The following is a 20,945-nucleotide window of genomic DNA, read 5'->3' as shown; positions in this document are numbered from 1 at the left end:
CGGCCACCGGAGGAGGGTCCCACACAGGCGCGCAGACCTCTCCTGCCGCCTGCTGCTCCCCTCAGCAGTGTACTTCGGTCCTTCTGCCTGTTCTGCTCCCCGCTCTGGCTCTGGTGAATTCTCTCACCCTCCCGCGCTTCTGACTGTACCCAGTGCTTGTATAAATAAATAAGTAAATAAATAAATAAATAAACAAAAAAAGAGTTCTCCTTAAAAAAAAATCCTTTAAATAAAAAAAAGAATTAAAAAAAAAATTAGTACAGGAGGGTTTTTTAACCAGTGAAGTAGAAAGCAGTTTGGATGCTGGAGCATCTGTAAAAAGGAATACATTGAACAAGACACTTGGATGCGTTATAAGGTAAGAGAAATATTTATTTAATTTTGCACAAGAACGAGCTTATACTGAACAAATTCAACCAAATAATATTAAGTGCAGTAAAACAAGGAAATAGGGATGACTTTTCCTGTTAGAAAATATTAAGTAACCATGCCTGTGCATTATTTTTATCATAACAATAACTTGTTGCACATTTCTTTTCAGTGTGTATACTGTACAGAACACGTTATAGCTTCTTTGCTTGGCTTCTGAAAATATAATTCAATCACCGCCTTACATTTTCTTTTTTTGCAGTGAAGATCCTAACTGATTTATGAAGATTCTGATCTAGAGGAAAATTGTTTGCACCAGTGAAGCAAGAGGCCCCTGGGGGAGGGGTCATGATGTCATAGCGTGTCCCCCATATGCACTCTTCTGCAAGGTGATGTCACACACAGCAGAGACAAGAATCCTGGGCTAGTTTTGCCCCAAGAATTTTCCTTGTGTGATTTTCTCAAGCTCCACAAATTTCATAATTGAAAGTTCACTCAGCTATTAACAAAGCTGCACTTAGATGCCCACAAATCATCCACTGTAAGTTTTAACTTTTTTTTTTTTAGTCTTTTTAATGAAAGAACCTTCTTTAAACAGAAATCTTCTGTGAGACAGTTAACTTCACAGTTCCTGAAGGCACTGTGGATCCACTGAGCAACAGATGTGGCCGTTCTAGAAAAAGAAGAGAAGCATGGTATGAATGTCTAGGCCGTTAGCACATACCCACACTCACTGCTGGGCACACACGACTATATGACTGACTTGTTATTTATGCCCCCAAAAGTTCACTGCCCAGTTATTTATGACAAACCATAGTGCAGCTTCATCGACCCCATGGTATTCTCTTGGGTCGTATTTGTCCTTTTATTTATTCACTTACAAAATATGAACCAAGTCTTCTAAGCAATATCAAGATACATGTACATATATAAAAGCACCATCCATATAGATAGCAGCTATCTGTTGATGAATTATGTGAATAAGGTCACTCTCAGGACAGGACTTATACTTTATAGGGGGAGAAAGCTAGTCAGAATCATGCAAAAATTATAACTTAAAAAATTGTAAAAAGAACGAGAAAGAAAACACACTGGGTGGTCTCATGTGATTATCAAAAGATTGGCTGTTCTGATCCAATCAGAGTGAGGGAAACTTCTCTGCAGAGGTTATGTATAAGCCAAAACATCAAGGGAACTGTGTGAAAAGGTAGGCCAAAAGCCCAAGAAACATAATGAGTAGAGGTTTTAAGTGAAGAGTTCTGCATCAATAAGAAATTGAAAAAAGTTCTGGGTGAGAATTCTGACTTATTGAAGAAAACAGTGTAGAGATAAGGTAAAAAAAAAAAAAAAAAACCCAAACAGGCAGGGAAAAAGTCAGGCATGTATAATTAGCTTTTAGGACAAAATAGCAAAACAATTTAGTGCACTAAGAAAATATACATCTTATTTTTTTGTTTCCTTGTGCACTTACTTTCTTCAAACAGAGAGGTAATAGCAACCACAAAAACAACAATATAATGCTGATATTGCTGCACTCATCATGAGGACAGTAACATCCGCTGCCTGGGCGCAGACTGTGTCAGATATTGTGGCAGGAGATTTAAAGGCCTACTGTAATTTCAATCTCACCGTGTCCCTTGCAGGATCGTTTCTATTTTTTATTTTTTTGTTATTTTTTTAAAGATTTATTTACTTATTCATATAAGAACTGGGGTACAGATGCGCGGGAGGGTGTGAGGATTCACCAGAGACAGAGCTGGGAACAGAACAGGCAGACTGACGAAATACACTGCTGAGGGGAGCAGTGGGCGAGACAGGAGAGGTCTGCAGCACCATGTGGGCCCCTCCCCGGCCTTCCAGGATCAAACCAGTGCTGCAGAGGCTGCGGACAGCTTCACAGCGCGGTGCTCAACCACCTGCTCCACCAGGAGAGGCCCGAAGGATGGTTTTTAATAGTCGCACTTTTATTTCAAAAACTGGTCATCAGCTTATATATCATGTCCAAAATAGCACAGGTAATAAATGCTACTGCTGGGATTCAAATTCAAGCTAATTTGACTATAAATTGCATCCTCTATTTAATATTTTCTCTCTGTTTATTATAGATGACTGAAAGTGTATTATACCTTGATGTGTTAAATCAAAACTGCTATTGTTTTAAGATAAGACTTTAAAAATAAAAAAGATTGTGATTCTTTAGGCTTTGTTGTAGCAGATCAAATGAGGGGAAGGTATGTACACTGAAGAAGAATGTTATTAGTTTAACCTACTCCACTGCCTTTCCAAGCTATTATTAAGCAGACTTCTTATTCTGACAGCAAGACAGCTGCAAGCATGTCTAGGGGCTCTAGTGGGAATGGAAAGTTTTGTTATCTTGTACAGAGGCTGGAGTTTCTGACCATAACCTGGTTACATAATCTTTCCAATCCATTTACTCAATAACATGAGTGATGTGCTGCTTTCTGAGAGTATCAGTTCCTCAGACTGTATGGTCTTTGAACAAAGAAAGTAGGAATTTCTGGAGCTTTCTGCCAATGAGTATGTGAAGTCAGAATTGAACTCTATGGGAAGGAAATTAGTATGATTTCCCTGAGTATGTTTTAGGAAAGGACTGTAACTTTTCAAAATATTCCAGAAGTAGTTTTTCTTATTCCATATCAATATGTCCTGCTAAAACAAGCTAAATGCTCCATAAATCATTGGAAAGTCCTCAATTAGAGAAGCATTGTTCATACATGAAAGATTAATAAAACATCCATTGGGGTTTCAGTTATGTCAGTTACTTAGGTAAGTCTAACTATTTCTGAATAATACACAGTATTGTAAACCAATGTTACTTTAACAAAACAATATGTATGTTTTACAAAAACCAAATATATATATATATATATATAAATATATAGATGGACAGATGAAATTACTCTGTTTCAATAGCAACATTTCATAATCTTTGATGACTTGTTTAAATCCCTCTTTGTAGTTCCATGAAGGGTGTCAGTGGGAAGGGGGCATAGGTAACCCCTCTCTGCCATTTATTATACTAATATTTACCAATTAGGACTTGAAAGGAGGTTAATATAACTGCAGTTTCTAAATGAGCAAGTTACAGCTCTGTATCAAAATGATACAGAGCTGTATCAAAATGATGATATTGCAGGTCTATAGTACATTCATTTCTTATATATTCGTCTGTGAAAATGCATTAGAAAAACATTTCTACAGGGTCATTTTATAGAACAGACAGGGATCAAAAGATGGGCATCATCTGAATTTTTGGCTTTGGCTATTGCCTTTTTTATAACCCTCTCTTTTGTAGGAATGACAGTAAAACCTAAATCTCTCTCTCTCTCTCTCTCATATACACACACACACACACACACACACACACACGATTAACCTTCCTATAGCTATCAGCTATAAAGTCTGTACAAAATATGAAAATAACTATTGAAAGCAGTGGCCAGTGACCAAAAGCGGGTAGTCTCTAGGTAAGTTTCGACCTTTGAAAGAAGGAAAATAAACAGTTACATTCAATTTTACTTGGCACTTCCCTGGCATTCTGTAGTCTCTAGTCTGTGAAGCTTAGGCTAACTATTGCTGAAGAAGTAAGTCACAATCTGATAGGCCCTGGATATTAGAGGATAGTTTTGAGGGCTATGGAAGTAGCTGGAAAATCAGGAGGGAATATCCAGAAAGGTGGGAGTAAATTAGCATAACAACTTTTCTTAAACCCTTGGTTGGTCTTTGAATTGAATGGGAGACTTGGGACAATCAGAGGGTCACAGCTTGAAGGCTGGAGGAACGGAGCAAAAATTCCAGGTGTTGCTCACTGTGGATAGCAGTGTGTAAAATCTTTATCCTGCCAAGTTAGAAAGAATTAATAAATAATTTAGCATTTCCAGGGAAAGCCCAAATGGGCAACAATGAAGAGTTAAACAATGTCTCAATAAGAGTCATTCTAGAACTAAGGATAAATCCAGAATAGGCCCACCTCTTCAGTGTAAAGTTGGGCCAATGGAAGTGCAGGATCATTGCCTAGAATGTGCAAGGGGCTAGAACAAAAATAAATGGTTTTCAGAAGAAATTTATAGAATAAATGACGGAGGACCACGGGTGCATTGTTGGGTGTGGTAACACACATCTGAAGAGGTGTGAGCATATTCCCGTGAATTATATACAGTGTTGTAAACCAGTATTACCTTAATAATAATAATACAAGAATATAGGGTCTACACTATAGATTATCCATGATATGCAATAAGCCATAAAAGTTATTAGACATTTAAAGAGAAACAGGAAAATGTGGCTTCTAATCAGGAGAAAATGGTGAATAGAAACGACTCAAAGATTATCCAGGTGGTATAATTAGCAGACAAGAAACTGAAAATAGTTATTGTGTGTGTGTGTGTGTGTGTGTGTATGCGTGAGAGAGAGAGAGAGAGAGAGAGAGAGAAAGAGAGGAGGTAAAAAATGATGGCCATAGTGAATTAAAAAAAACACATGGTAAATATCAGCAAAGTGCAATAATTGAATGAAGAATTCAGGACTTATAGCAGATTAGAATTGACAGAAGAAACAGTAAATCTAAAGATAAAACTATAGAAATGATCTAATGTTTAAAACAAAGAAAAACTTGAAATAAAAACAATGAAATTTCAAAATAGACAAAATAAATCTATTATAATGAAACCAAATTGAGGTTTGCTAAGGGAAGTAGGTATTGGAAAGTAGTGTTGGAAATATTCTGTTCTGATTTTTCAAACTCATCAAATTATACATGCAATAATTTTGGATTTCACTGTAATAAATCTTGCCTTAATAAAAACTAATTAAAAGGTGATCCATGGAAACATATTACTAGGAATAGTAACTACCTACTATGATAAACAATTATAAAAGTGAATTATTTTTACATAACATAGTAGGTTTCATTAATACCCACTCATTTATGGCTGCTTATTCTTAAAGTCATTATCATTCTTTTCATGTGAAACTCTAAAAATCAAGATTAGAAGACAGTAATCTTTAATTTTCAGTAATATATAATTAAAATATTTATCTGTTTATAAATATACACATTATATACTCTGAATATGCTATACAATTAATTTATACATAAATCATATATATTTTAAAATCCCACTATCAATATTTCAGTATGTTTTCATAGAATTTGTTTTCATATTCCTTTTTTAACTTTTAATAATCAAAATACATATTTAACTATACATACTTTTAATCTCTTAATATTTATTATAAATAGTATTATTACTTCATTGGTAAAACAATTTAATAATATAATTATATACTTATATATTACATATGATCAAATAAAATATATGGTAAATAATTATGATATAATGTGATATATTACATCTTAGTTGCTGTAAGTTATTCAATCAATTTTCTGTTTTGAACACTTGGGTTTCTCCCTTGATTTTTCATGACAAATAATGTTAGATGATTGACTTTCTATTTTGCTAATTTTGTTCTAAATTTTCTTTGAGGTGTATTTTATCACTTTTCAGTTAGGAAAAATAGGATCTCCTATCTAATTTCCTTTGTTTTGATTTACTTTTTTTTTTTTTAATAGAGGCATGTTTTATTTATTTATTTATTTGTTTGTTTGTTTGTACATGCACTGGGCACAGTCAGAAGTGCGGGAGGGTGAGAGAATTCACCAGAGCCAGAGCAGGTAGCAGAGCAGGCAGAAGGACCGAAGTACACTGCTGAGGGGAGCAGCGGGCGGCAGGAGAGGTCTGCACGCCATGCGGGACCCTCCTCCGGTGGCCGGGGAGCAGCCGGGGATAGAACCGGCGCGGCTGAGGCCGCGGGCAGCTTCGCAACCCAGCGCTCAACCGCTGCGCCACCGGGGAAGCCCTGTTTTGATTTACTTTTAATATTTAAAATTTTTTCCATGTGGGATCTTTTTCAATATATAATAATAGTAAGATTATTTTCCCTAAATTGATACCGATTCTTTTCAGCATTTGTGAAATAATGCTTTCTTCCTCCATTGCTTGCAAAGTTCTCCCAGTCATATAACAAAGCCTTCATTAGAATGATACCCATTTATGGATTATTTGTTTCCACAAGTAGATTCAACAATCCTAATTTAGTACAGAGGTCCACTTTCAAAACTTTAGGTATGACATTTTGACAGATGAGGACAATGTTTAGGAAGTTGAGAACTTCAACCTTACAAAACTCTACAGCGTTCCATCTCTCAAGTATTTTAGCATTACATCTACTGTCTTCCTAGGAGTTAAAAGTGACTCCCTGGTCTCCAATTTCCAATGTGTCCTATTCTGTTCAGTGATCACTTATTAAAGGAATTGAGCTTCTAATTCCTCTTCTTTCCTTATTTTTCAACTGGATAGATCCCTCTTTTTTGTCAGGAGCTCAAAACAATGTCTGCAAACACTCTGACCAATATAAAGGTGTGTCTCTACTAGATTTAGGAAAGATGTTTTTAATAAGTCATGTGTTTAACTTCTAAGTGGAGAAACAATTTTTAACCTAACAAAATTAAATTTGAAGACATTTTTTAAAAGGGAAGACAAATCTAACCCTATTTCACCCAATTAACTCCATATTTCTCATCTCCAATGACACTTTTTCTGGAAGCAACTGGCACACTATACACCTCTTAGCGCAGTGCAACTTTCCTTCAGAGCACCTACCACTGTTTATAATATTACCTTTATTGGTTTTACATCCTGATTAATGTCTGTTTGCTCTGCTACCAACTATAGTCATAGCCAACATTACGAGTGCTGAGAATGAATGTATGAAATGCGTATGAAACTTTTTGAATGGATCTCACTAAATCTTTACAGCAATCCTCTCAAGGAGGTACTAAAACAATTCCTAGGTAGTAGTATTATATTTCAGTACTATTAGTTGAGGTCACATCAGGGATGTGGTTGACTAGACTTTGAATCCAGGTAGCCTGATGTGAGATACCACATTCTTCATCTCTAGACTAACACTACTGAATAGAACATTCTGCATTGATAAAAATGTTCTCTGCATGTGTTGTCTGATGTAATAGCCGCTGGTCACATGTGGCTCCAGAGTAGTTAAATGTGGCCAGTGGGATTGCTGAGGAATGAAATTTTATTTGTATTTGATTTTAATTAATTTAAATAGCCATATGTGGCTACTACATGTTGGACAGCAGAGCTTTAGACAATATGATTTCCAGAAACAATTGTGTCTGATTTTGCTTATCATTATACCCCTGGTACTAGCCCAAAGCAATCTGTATTTATTGGCTAAAACAAATAACTCGGAGAGGAATGGGACGAGGAGAGGAGTGAAGAGTGCTCTAAAGGCACCAAGCTGTGAAGAATGCGCACCTCTAATATAACATCTGGTGGCTGTTTTTTGCGTACATTTTATTTTGGAAATAACAGAGTAAAATAAAACTGAGTGTCTGGGATAAATTTGGTAAAACTGAACACATTCTTGTAATGCATATTTAATAAGAAGGCAAAGGGAGATGACACCAAACAATAGCTTCTGAGAATCAGCACTGAACTGATCAGAAGTGAAATTAATGCTTCATGAGATTGTCCAGGGTATATTCCTACAATAAACCAAAAACTCCTGGTAGTTGTTTATAAGGTAGTGAATAATAAGCTCATCCATACTTTTTACTTCAGAAAATGCTTTAATATTTTTCAGTCTATTACTGAGTGCATTTTTTCCTAGTACATACATCTGTCTGAGTCACACTTGGTGTGTTTTTCATCCCATCACCTGGTATATATTTTTGTTGTCACTGCTCAGAAACGATAATCTAAAAGATAAACAGTTTAAGGGGACTGCATTCTATTTGGTAATTAAGTGTCAGAAAGTTTTTTCCATTAGTCACTAATACTGAAATTTCTAGATATGCAATGCTAAGTGTCCTCATATTAAATGTATACTAAAGCAACACTGCATACACCTCATTAGTAACTTTTAGTAATAGTAGTAACTTTCAAATTTGCTAATGCAATTTCAGATAACAGCATTAAGTATTCTCTCAAAAAGCTTTGCTTGATTGACAAATTGTGCCGACTGAAAGAGCTGGAAATTTTGGGTTGAAGGAGATAATAATGGTTTCTCAAAGCCTAAAGAATTATATATTTCTTTGTCTTGCTACGTCAACCCACTCTAGTAAGAATTTGCACTAAGTGAATCTGAATTAAATTGCTCTATTGGAAACATTTTAAAAATAGAATCCTCACTTAATCAGAGCAGTTATAAGTGTCTGGTTATGCTATGTTAGAAAAAAATATGACATCCTTGCTTTATTGTTGTTAAGCCTTCCAGATTACAGTTTCAGTGGTGATTCCAAAATTATGAAGTGCAATGACCACTAAACCACTTTTTTGTAGGAACAATAATTAAAATAGAATGCTTTCAACTTTATTACAACTTTGAACTCTATATACTGTCTACATCACCTGTATCTTTGCTTTCATTGAAACAAATGGCACATACTATTTTCCTATGAGTATAAGGGGGAAAAAAAAGAACTTTATGGTGATTTATCCTCCCACTGCAGGAATAAAATATGGTTAAAAAGCAGATCTTAAATTTTTCAACTCAATGTTACTGACCACAACAAACCAAGAAATATGCCCATTTTCTCTATATTGATTTCCACTTTGGAAAATGTAATATATCTACTCTGTCGATACATCTTACAGGCCTCATAAAAGAACCAGATAAAAATCAATAAAATAATATTGTTTTCTATCATGAAAAAAGAAAGATGAAGTCTGGTGGTATAGTTTTTTTTTTTTTTTTTAAACAGATGTGTACATACTTCAGGGCAATTTAGGTTCTTTCTGGTGACATACATGACTGAGTATTCCAATTTCTGACTAAGTGCCTCTGTCTCCATGAATGTGAGTGAGAGAACTCACAGCAGTCAGCCTTGGCAGCAGTGAAGCTGTGTGACACTCCTTGCACCTCTGTTTGAATTATAAGTTGGAAAAAGATAAACGCTTACCATTGGCCCGGATAAACACCGAGCCCTACCAGCCCTGGGTACGCTGACCAAGCGCCCCCCGACTAGTATATCATGGGCTTTACCTTGCACTGGCAGAGAGTACACTCGGCGCCGTGTTTGATCCACGAGGACCCAGTAAAGCGAACCACGTTCATCTCATCCAGGCAAGTCTTGGTGATATCGTTGCGGATGGTGTCGGCCTGGCAAGGGTCGGTGACGCAGCGGGGGCAACACTCGTTCTCCGGGAGGACACTGAATTCACACTCCACCTCTGGGCAAGGAAGGGGCCAGCAGTCCACCTCCCCTTGCTGTAGGGAGAAGACATGCATGGGCGGAGGGAGAGGAAGGCAGAGCATGTAGGGCAAGAGAGAGGGAGGGCGGGAAAGAGGGAGAAATGGAGGTAGGGAGGGAGAGCGAGAAAGAGGGAGCACTGTGTTTACCAAATACTCAATTTATTTGATAGATTTTATACTCAGACCTTCATAGTCATGACTCTTGTAAAGATTCGAAAAGCCCTATCAGAGTGATGAGATCTTACACTGCAGAGAGATTTTAAAAGTCTTCAAGGATCGAACAAGAACAATAAAAAGAAACTTCTTTTCTCTTAAAATAATCAAATTTCCATGTCCTAATCTTTCCATAAAGAGGAGAATTATTTACTGTGGGGCATATTTTTATTTAACTTTTTGCCTATGAGATACCTTTTTTCATTCTTTTGATATGCCACCCTAACTTTTTATTCCTTCCCTTCTGCATAAAGAAAGTTTTGGGCACTGAGTAGTCCGTGGATGAAATATTACAAGAATTTGATAGCTATTATTTCTTTCAAATATATAGTTCTCAGTGGAGGGACTTTGGGGGGAAGAAAATTAGGACCTGATTTCAATGTTTTTATTCCACATGAGAAAACTGCATGAATTCGATATTTTTAATATCCAATTTCCTTATTTCCACCTGCTCCCCATTTTCTTCATAATTCTGAATCTGATGGATTTGGAGATGAAAGCAGACTTCAGGCACAGAAACTGACCTTGCTACCTCAGTTGATTATTGGGTTGAAAGTACAAAAAAAAGCAACAAATTAAAAATAAACTCGCACAAATAGAAGAAACCCTAGTTATAAGTTTAAAAGTGGCATCTGGGAAATTTTCTTTTGTAAATACTCATAGACCAATTTTCTTTTAAATACACAAACACAAAACAAGAAATGGAAAAAATGAAAAAAAAAAAAGCTAGGGTTTTATCAAGTCTTTATTTTCTTTTTCCTACTGTCTTCAAGTCTTATAAATATATGCAGACATGCAGTTCTAATATGCTAATAAGCATCAACTATACAGCCATATTATGTGTAAACCATGGTATCCACAGAACCATGTCAACAGAACAATCTTTAGATGGAAAAAAGTGTTTTTTGTTTTTTGAAGTCTGTACATGATTGAGAGAAATAGATTAACAAAGTTTCTACTTGGAAAAAAATGATCTTTTTCGTGAAGGTCACTGTTCTGTCCTAATAACTTCTAAGTGAGATTAAGCTGGTTGGGGAACCGGGAGTCGCTTCCTTTGATTTCTGGTGATACTCCTGAAAGATGTCTACAACATGCACCACGCACCCCTGGATGTTTCCTCTTGGGTTTTGGCTGCACAACCATATCTCATTCATTCTTACCAGCACACTGTTTCTACCTGCCAGGGCTAAGGCCTGGCACTGAGCATTGAAGGGTAGAGAAGGGCGGGACTGCTTTCCCATTTAGAGTCTAGGCTTAACCATTCCCTCCATTTCATGTGGATAAACTCACCAAGCAGCGGCACTGCTGGCAATTCTGAACCCAGGTATCTCCACTGTTGTACAAGGTCTCCCCGTTTTGATGGAGGCACTGACTGCTAAGCCTTGGGTCACATTCGGGGCAGCAGAATAGATCAACTGTAGGATTCTCACAGTCACAGACCATCCGTCGGCACATGACAAATCCGTTCTGTAGGAAAAGAACCAAAAAAGCAGTTACCAAGCAGTTACAGCGTGTATGTGTGTGTCTCAGGTGTTGATAGCAAAGTTGAAATAATTCACACTGTTTATCCTGAATATACCTATTTTCTTTAAATTCCATTTGGTAGCTACCACACAGAAATTACCCAAATTGGGGGACTTGCAATTTCCTTTCCACTACTGCTCTTTAAATGACTTTACCAAAAAGAAATGTTCCAGAAACAGCTGATACAATATTACAGGTACTCTATGGTCCTTATGTGTGTATGTGTATATAAATGCACATATACTTGATTTTGAGTATAGTAATTTGATTACTAACTTAATTTTTTTGTGTGTGTGAGAAGATGTATGTTTGTGTTTGATAGCAAGTCAGAGTTTACATATTGTTACATTTCTGGAATATTTTACACCTAGTGTTTTTGTACAACAAATTTCTTTCAAAATAGTGGAGTCCTTGGTATATAGTATTATCCACTTAATTACAATTTATTCTCTCTTATTAACTGAGTTCCCCAAATAGAACACCTCTCTAGAACTGAAATATAGCCCAAATCTTGTTCATCTGCAAGACAGTGTATGTCCATTCTGGCTAAATTTATGCAGTCATTCAAATGTGATATTGTGACTTTATACATTAGCATAAAACAAAATTTTATCAGCTTGTGAATAAACACATTGTGGAATTTCTATACAATGGACTTCTATTTAGCAATGAAAAGGAATAGGTTACTGAGATTATATATATGTTAAAAACAATAAAACAATGCTGAGGGAAGAAAGCTAGACACACAAGAACATGCACTATATATTATCCCATTTATGTGATGCTCTAGAAAATAAAAATCAACTCTATAATGACAGAAGCAATGCTTGCCTAGGGCTCTGGGCTTAGGACTAAGAAAGGACAGAAGCAATATTTTGGGTAGAAGAAAATGTTCTATTAACTGTGATTGCGGTTAAATATAAATATGTATTGATATATGTCAAAATTCATCAGGCTGTACAGCTGAAATATATCAAATGACACCTCCACCAAATCAAAACTTTTGAATTTACACCAACCTGACATGAGCACACTGAGCACCGGTCATTTTCCAACACCCAAATCTGACCATTATGCTTAATTTTTCCATCATGGACGCAGTCCCCTGTGCAATTCTTTCCGTGAGGACATCGACAATCATATCCACCATCCAAGTTAAAGCAAATGGTATCATTGGCGCAGCTGTGTCTCCCAGTTCCACACTCATCGACATCTGTAGCCAAAAAGAGGCAGCAGGCAATGCACTTAGAGTATGTTCTTTCCTAACAAGTGCAAGCAGGCAAGGTGCCTCCTGATATAAAACATCCAACTGTCAACTCTTTTCATCATATTGGCATGCATTTGCTATTAAATGCTGACCAAAGCTATGCTAATGATCTCAGGATTTCACAGGGAAATATTATGAAGTTTTATTTCAAACACCAGGTAACCTTGGCTAGATTTGCAACTTTCACATCTCTGTAAATACCATCAGACTTTACACACTGATATTTTTGCAAAATAGAGACTCAGTCTATCACACAAAAACAGGTCTGCAATGGAAATTCTAAAAATGCCTATGATTTTTTATTGGGGAAATCGCCCTCAATGTTAAAATGGTGTTTATAGAAAATCCTTTCTTAATGAGAGAGGAAATGTCATGGGGCCCCTGAGGCATTTATTTCATTTCAATCCACATTCTCATGGACATGTCACTGATATATAAACTCTTCCCAGTGTTCCGCTTCTGTGTCCCTCCCTTCCACTCCAACCATTTGTCCTGACACCCTCCCTCCCACCCACAGAAGGGCAAGTGACAATTAGCAATTCCCATGTCTCTCACAAAGAATCCCCCATTTCTTAACTTTTCCATTTCACATTATCATTGCATCTCCTGGATTCGACTAGAAGGGCCCACTTTTAATCCCACCTCACAGATTCCATGGAGACCATACCCTACAGCATTTTCATACAGATGAAAAGCAAACATATCTTGACCCACAGATCAGGGCCATAAGAAGAGATGTGATTCATTTTATTTATCCCCATAATTTAAAGGTCACAACCCCAAATATATTTCAGGGATACTGTATGAGTGGCAGTAAGCAGTTAGTTCCTATTTCATCTGCTTCTTCTGAGTAAAGGTCAAGAAAGAAAGAATTAAATCACAGCAGAAAAAGTGGGCTTAGAGAAGATGAAATGTGTAGCTCTTAACTAGGGGAATTATACAATTATTTTCTTGAAAAGTTTAAAGCTAGAGTTTCATAAATCTATTCCTTGTTTCATTTCAATATGAGTTGTTGACATGGGCTACTTTCAATTATATTTTAACCATATTTAAATGCTTAAATAGTTAAATTATGTCATATATGTATTCCTGAAAATAAGCCACATATTTTTTCCTAGTTACCTGATTTTTACTAGCTCCCTTTAAACAAAACCAACAAACTGAGATAATGACTGAAAATGTTTCTTTTTAAAATAACTACAGTGAATTCTATTATTGTTTGATTTGTCAAGGATAATACTGCTTATATTAAAGACTATAGTCAAAGGGAGGCCTGTTAGCCAGCAGGAGGAATTTTTTAAAAATAAAGTATATTGGTTAACATATATGCTTTTCATATTAGAGAATAATTTCTCTTGGTAATGGAAAACATTTTATAATGTAGTTACAATGTTATATATGTATATAACGACATTATTTTATAACATAGTCCTATATTTGGTCTATTCAGAAAAACAAGGTGTATTTAATGATGTGAGCTTTGTCTCACATTAAATATTCTTATAATTAGGAATTATCAAAAGCAGGAAAACATCAACCATAGTTTCTTGGTCTTTTTGACCATAAACTCCACAGATACCTCTTTCCCTTAAAACAAAAACAAAAACAAAAACAAAAACAAAACTACTATAAGGACATTATTATGTTAATAGCAATGATTGGATTTTTATTATTATTTTGCCTACATTTAAAATAAAAGTGCTGTAGGTCTCCCCTGGTGGCACAATGGTTGAGCGCTGGGCTGCGAAGCTGCCCGCAGTCTCTGCAGCACCAGTTGATCCCCGGCCGCCAGCAAGGGTCCCACATGGTGCGACAGACCTCTCCTGTCCGCTGCTCCCCTCAGCAGTGTGTTTCATCAGTCTGCCTGCTCTGTTCCCCGCTCTGGCTCTGGTGAATTCTCTCACTCTCCTGCGCTTCTGACTGTAGCCAGTGCTTGTATAAATAAATAAATATATCTTTAAAAAATTTTAAAAAATAAAATAAAAGTGCTGCTATGAGGTAATATGTATTTCTTTCCTCAAAGGTAGAGACTCTTTGGATTTGCTGCAGAAGACAAAGAAGTGAACACACACACCCACACACCTCTTCAAGTTTTCATGATAAAAATTTTTTAAAATAGAGTAAAAAGTTGCTCCCAACAAACCTGGAGAAATGTTTATGCAGAAACATAATAAACATAATAAACTGTTTGCTATCAAGTGCAATTTGAATTAATTGGAACTCATCTTGCCTTTTCTGCTTGTTATCTGCCTACTGGATTTCTTAGTGTACAGACTATTCTTAACTGAATCGTAGTACAGAATTTTGGAATTCATGTTTGCACACTCTGCGGGTGTGGCAATTAACCAATGTGAAAAAGTAAACAAAGCAAAGAGAAAGAGTGATCTAGTCAGAGGCAAAAGAGTATTTCAAGGCCCAAAATTTAAAGCCATCAACAGAAATGTGGGTATGACTTGAGTTGCAGGGAGAAAATAGTAGACAGGCATGTGTCTAAGAAGGTACTCAGGACTCAGGTAAAGGTCATGGTAATAAGTTTACCTTTATCATAAAGACAATACAATATCGCCTTAGGGAACACACCAAAAATCATAATCAGATATCCATTTTAAAAAGATAACTTCAGCTTCATTTTAGAAAAGAGATTTGAGTAGATTAGGACCTAAAGCCAGGAGAACAATCAACAGATTGTTTCAGTGATCTGGGCAAGAGATGTCTACACAATCAAAGTAAATATATAGTGTTTGGTATGTTCCAGATTCTAACTACTTTCATGTATTTATTCATTTCATCCTCACAATAACCTTGGCAGGTACAATTATTATCTCTATTGCATATATAAGGGAACTGAGTCATAAAAACATTGCATAAGTTTCCCAAGATCCAAAACCAGTAAGGTGCAGAGCTCAGATGGGAATCCAAGGGGTCTGGCTCCATGTCTGTGCTCCCAAGTGCAATGTTGTGTCATCAGTTGCAGCAGGGATGCATAGGAAGATGCCACTGAAACAAGGTAGCTAGAATTTTCCAAGATAGAAACAATGAAAATAAAACAACTTGATGACTTGTTGGCTTCAAAGATTAAAGGGAGGGGTGAAGAAAGAAGTTTATACTTCTGGATTGAAAAATTTGACTGATGCTACTGTATTTACAAAAAGAACTAGATTTGACTGGGTAGTGGAAGTGGGTGGCAGGAAAAAGAAGAGACATGAGGTAGTTTAGGACATGCTGAATTACGCCTTCCTCTGGGGCTTCCAAGTAAAATTGTCCACTAGTATCTGGATATATGGGAGTGGATTTGCTGAAGGCTGGATTTTTGTCATTCCCTTTTCTCAAAAACAGTCCTTCAGACTCAAGTACAAACATTCCATTAAGACATGTAAAGTCACTTCCTTTGCTTGGACTTTCTTTCCCTTCATCACTTGCCAATAATGACATCACAAAGTCCTAAAACAAATGGGAGATACTCTTAAAACATTTCTTGGATACAAAAAGGGAAGCATTTCTCTTTCTGTCCATTTAAAGAACTGAATTTATATTTTCTCAAGTATCTGTCTTTTTCGACCTTGTAGTTTTCTCATCTATTAAGAAACTCAGAACATTCTATCTTGTGTGACAGTTGTACATTTCATCTCTTGTCTACATTGACATCGATGACCACACCTCCTTTATATATGTATATAGTAGAGGTTTCAAAGAATCTTTCAGTAACTACTGAATTACTGAATTGTTGTGTTACTTTGAATCCATTTATTTTTTCATCCTTTTTGTTGATTTAGATTAAAATATATTATATTTGGGTTGAACATAACACTCAAAAGATACTATTCTGTAAACATTACTTTGTAATTCTTATAAGTTCAAAAAGCCTCACTAAACTCACAGGTAATCCATAAATTAAAGGAATAAGGGAAAATGTGGGTATGAAAATGAAATCAGAGGGAGACAAACTTGAGGGCGCAGTGTCGCTGATGATGGGTCAGGGAAAGTGGCACTCTGGCACCTCACCTGCTGGCTGGCTGTCTATACCTCTGAGATGAATGGATGAACACAGCAGCATAAATTTGTGTGGATGCAGCTTGTAAACACTATGTTGTAGATTACATAACTTCAGCCTAAAACATGGTGAAATGGTGTACAGTTATTTATTGACATCTTCAAGTATGAATCTTAGTCTTCGGAGAAATTGTAAACCCACTGCTGTGGAATTATCCACTTTGAAATGCTCGTTTTTTTTAAGAACAGAAAAATTGTACCTTCACAGATGTAATAATACTCTTAAAACAACGTCCCACTAAATACTAATATTACAATTCCACGAATCACTGAAATTACAGTAAATGGACAGTTGTTTAGAAGCATTTTAGTCTCTTATTTATAACTGAGGAGGTTCTTTCAAATAGAATCCTTCAAAGAAAGAGAACATTTTTTTTCTGAAAAAGGAAATTGCTTAATCTTTACAAATTCTTTTTGGAAGAAGAGTAAAATCATCCTTCCAGAATTCTATTTTGTAAAACACAACACTTTTCACTGTTTCTGGGTTTGTGGAATTTCCTTGAAGTCTTTTCTGTGTGGGCATCTCATAGAATCCTTTATTTCCCCATCCTCATATTAACCACCTGTCATTTTATTTTTATTTGCATATTTTATTCCACTTCACGGAATTTATTATAAGAAGGAGGTAAAAAAAATGCACAATGATAGTCACACCACATTTTTAATTAATTTATTTTTATTTAATAAGGTATCATTGGTGTACAACACTCTATGTGATTCAAAGGCACAGGATCACACCTCCTTGTACGCCTGTCACCACAGTCCCTCGTATTCTCTCCTCACGTTGTTTTCTGCCTTCCTCCTCCCTATTTTGTAGCCTCAGTTCCACACTCAGATTTCTACTTTACTGTACTGACTTACTATAATTTGTTTTCAGTGGAGTCTTCAGGGTTTTCTATGTATTTTATTATGTTAGTTACAAACAGTGAGATGAGTTTCACTTCTTTTCCAGTTTGTGATACTTTTATATATTTTGCTTGCCTATGTTTTAGCTATGACTTCCAACAATCTACTGAATTGTAGTGGTGAATGTAGGCATCCTCGTCTTGTACCAGTTCTTAAAAGTATTCAGCTCTACACTGTTGAGTATGATGCTAGGAGTCGGTTTTTAATATATGACCTTTATTATGTCACAGTATGTTTCCTCTATCCCCAGTTTTTTGAGGGTTTTTACAAATGGATGCTGAATCTTATCAAATGCTTTCTCTGCATCTATTGACATGATCATAAGATTTTATATTTCCTTTTCTTGGTTACACCTACTGATTTTTCTGATGTTGAGCCACCCTTGTGCCCCAGAAGTAAGTTTCACATAATCATGTTGTGTGACCCTTTTGATGTATTGTTAAATTCATTTGCTAAGATTTTTTTGTGGATTTTGCATCTATGTTCCTTGGGGACATCGGTCTGTAATTTTCTTTTTTTGTGATGTCTTTGTCTGTTTTGGCAGAGAGTGATGTTGGCCTCACAGGATGTGTTTGGAAGCATTAGCTCTTCCTCAAATTTTCTGAGAACTCACTAGTGAAGTCATTTAGGCCTGGGCTTTTGTTTTGGGGGAGACTTTTGTTTACTGTTTCAATTACCCTGTTTGTGATTGGCCTGTTCAGGTTTTCTATTTTTCATTGATTCAGTCTTAGAGGGTTGTAATTGCTAAGAATTTGTCCAATTCATTGTAGTTATTCAACTTGCTGCTAGATAGAGGTTTGGAGCAATCTTCTGTATTTTGGAAATGACTTGTAATTTTTCCTTTTTCATTTCTGATTCTACTTATTAGAGTTTTCTTCATTTTTCCATAGTTAGTCTAGCTAGAGGTTTGTTGATTTTGTTCATTTTTTCAAAGAACCAGCTTTTGGCTTCATTGATCCTTTGGACTGTCTTTTTGAGTTCTATGTCATTTACTTCTACTCTAATTTTTATCATTTCCTTCCTTTTCTTGGCCTTTGATTTTGTTTGCTCTTCTTTTTCTAGGAACTTAACATTAGCAGTAAGGTTGTTTATATGAGCTTTTTCTTATTTCTTGATGTGGGCCTGTATTGGTTTATACATCCCTCTTAGTGCCGCTTTAGCTCTACCCCAGAGGTTCTGATAGCTTGTGTCTTCATTTTGTTTCTTTTCAGGTATTTAACATTTTTTCTTTCATTTCCTCATTTATCCCATGGTCATTCAGTAGTATGTTGTCCAATCTCCATACAGTAGAGGTTTTCCTACTTTGTTTTTGTGATTGATTTCTAGTTTAATACCATTATTGTTACAGAAAGTACTTAATTTGATTTACTTAATCTTCATGAATTTATTGACACTTGTTTTGTGATCCATCAAGTTGTTTATCCTGGAAAATGTTCTGTGTGCACTTTAGAAGAATATACATTCAATACAGGTTATGCTTTAAGCAGAAATGGAAAAATATGGGGAGAAGGGGGAAGTAAAATGAAAATGCATTTTCAACTTTATATATTTCTGTATTATTTGAATTTAGTGTCAGCTTATATTCATTATGTGTAAACTTAAAAGACAATTGTAACAACAACAAAAAAGAAGTACTGAACATTTCTTCCTCATAATATAATATAGAATAAGGGCAAAGTAGTGTATCAGTGAAGAGTAAAAATCACTGTGTGTAATCTATATTTTCTGGCATCCTCTATAAGGCTGGAGATACTCAAGTGCAAGATAAAGACCTCAGATGACAATTAAGTGGTTATTTGCTAATATTCAGTTTTAACCTCTTGTAAGGAAAAAGCATTTCCATTGCTATGTAAAATCCAGTTGAATCCTCTGCTAAAAATCCAGAGCATGCTGGGAGTCTTGGCATCCATCACCCAAGCCTGTTTTACTTTTCTCCATAAAAAGACCTTTGAGGCCCAAGGATAAAAAGCATCTTATCATTCAGGTGTCAGGTACTGTTAAGTTAGATTCTCTGAAGTTTTCACTGATTGGTCATCTTCACTGAATTATTCCTTCCAGCTGTTACTTTATGAAGGTGAAAATGATGACCTCTTGAGACTGATTTTGTTTTCCATTCCTGAACCAAACTTGTGATGGCAAATTCATTCAGTGTAGGTGATTTTTTTTTAGCAATTAGTCATTTGGTTCCTCTCACTCTGCCTTTCTAAGTATAATACCCTTTAATAGAGTATACAGGAGCAGTGCTGTTTACCAATTCACTGAAAATAATTCAAATTTGTGATATATATAATTGAATATAATATGGTTGAGTTTTCTACTCCTCATAGGTTAAATCTTCTTTGAAATAGGAACCATATTGTCTGTATCCAACATACAGTGTTTACTAAGCTTGTTTACCTAGCCAGGCAAGGATGTGTGAGGAAGAGACCAAAGTAGCATCATTTGTGTATATTATCCTTGGCCATATCCTCATCATGTTGGGTCAGATATTTAAATGCTGATAAATTTACCTGGTACTATAGATTTATTAATTCCCAAAATGCCCTTTGCCAGTTGTGAGTATCAACAGATCATTTAGTCTCACAAATTTAATTATCTAAGAAATCAATCAATTACTGTAATCAGCAAGCCAAAGTTAGATTTCAGCATATTCCCAATCACTGTTGTATAAACACACAGCAAAAGTCACCATTAACTTAAACACTAGATAAATCTCTACCATATATACCTTACTATATCCCCTTCAAGTTCAAGAGGTGTTCGTGAATCTTCTTGCACTAACCTTCACATGATTCTCCACTTGGTGAAAACATCCCATTATCATGGTAGCCATCTCGGCACTCACAGTGGTACCATCCAGGCAGGTTAATGCAGTTAGCACGGCTGTCACACTGAACGAAACCATCAGAGCACTCGTCAATGTCTGTTTTTGGCAAAGAAAACAAAAATGGGATGTTATACAATTTCTCCTTTTTCTTCAAAGAAACTAAAATATTCTGTTAGATGGCTACCGAAATCTCTATTGCCAGCAAATCCTTAAAACTAAGAAAATACAACATTAAGGAAGTTCACTTGGTGATGGAAAGCTATACAGAAAAATACAATGGTATTAGTAACAGAAGAAAAATCTAGAAGTCATTCAATTGTAGCAAATGGGAGGAAGCTATGTATGACTCATTATTATTGTTCACTCAGTATTTGCAATGCTTCTTCTCTATACAAGTTAGGGTTGCCATGTTACTTCCTTAAGCTGATTAGGGAAGCCTTTAAGATGCAAGTGTGATTCACAAGTACTCTTTCTCCAATCACAAAGACA

General features: G+C 35.9%; 1 protein-coding gene across 3 annotated transcripts in view; it reads right to left on the bottom strand.

Annotated features, from left to right (window-relative positions):
• Positions 1 to 353: 353 nt before the first annotated feature.
• NELL2 (neural EGFL like 2) overlaps positions 354 to 20,945 on the bottom strand; it is a 424,803-nt gene continuing 404,211 nt past the window's right edge. For all 3 annotated transcript variants that reach the window (XM_054696282.1, XM_037514110.2, XM_054696281.1), the window contains exons 17-21: positions 20,412 to 20,552; positions 12,426 to 12,619; positions 11,173 to 11,349; positions 9,460 to 9,684; positions 354 to 1,042 (exon numbers count right to left, since the gene is read on the bottom strand). In XM_054696282.1, the coding sequence (XP_054552257.1) occupies positions 992 to 1,042; positions 9,460 to 9,684; positions 11,173 to 11,349; positions 12,426 to 12,619; positions 20,412 to 20,552 (788 nt within the window). In that variant the 3' untranslated portion in view covers positions 354 to 991. The remainder of the gene's footprint in view (positions 1,043 to 9,459; positions 9,685 to 11,172; positions 11,350 to 12,425; positions 12,620 to 20,411; positions 20,553 to 20,945) is intronic.

The sequence above is a fragment of the Talpa occidentalis genome, unplaced genomic scaffold, assembly GCF_014898055.3.
Source record: "Talpa occidentalis isolate TD23 unplaced genomic scaffold, MPIMG_talOcc4v2.1 talOcc4.16, whole genome shotgun sequence".
In the NCBI taxonomy this organism is placed as follows: domain Eukaryota; kingdom Metazoa; phylum Chordata; class Mammalia; order Eulipotyphla; family Talpidae; genus Talpa; species Talpa occidentalis.
This window is presented reverse-complemented; position numbering and strand designations above follow the sequence as displayed.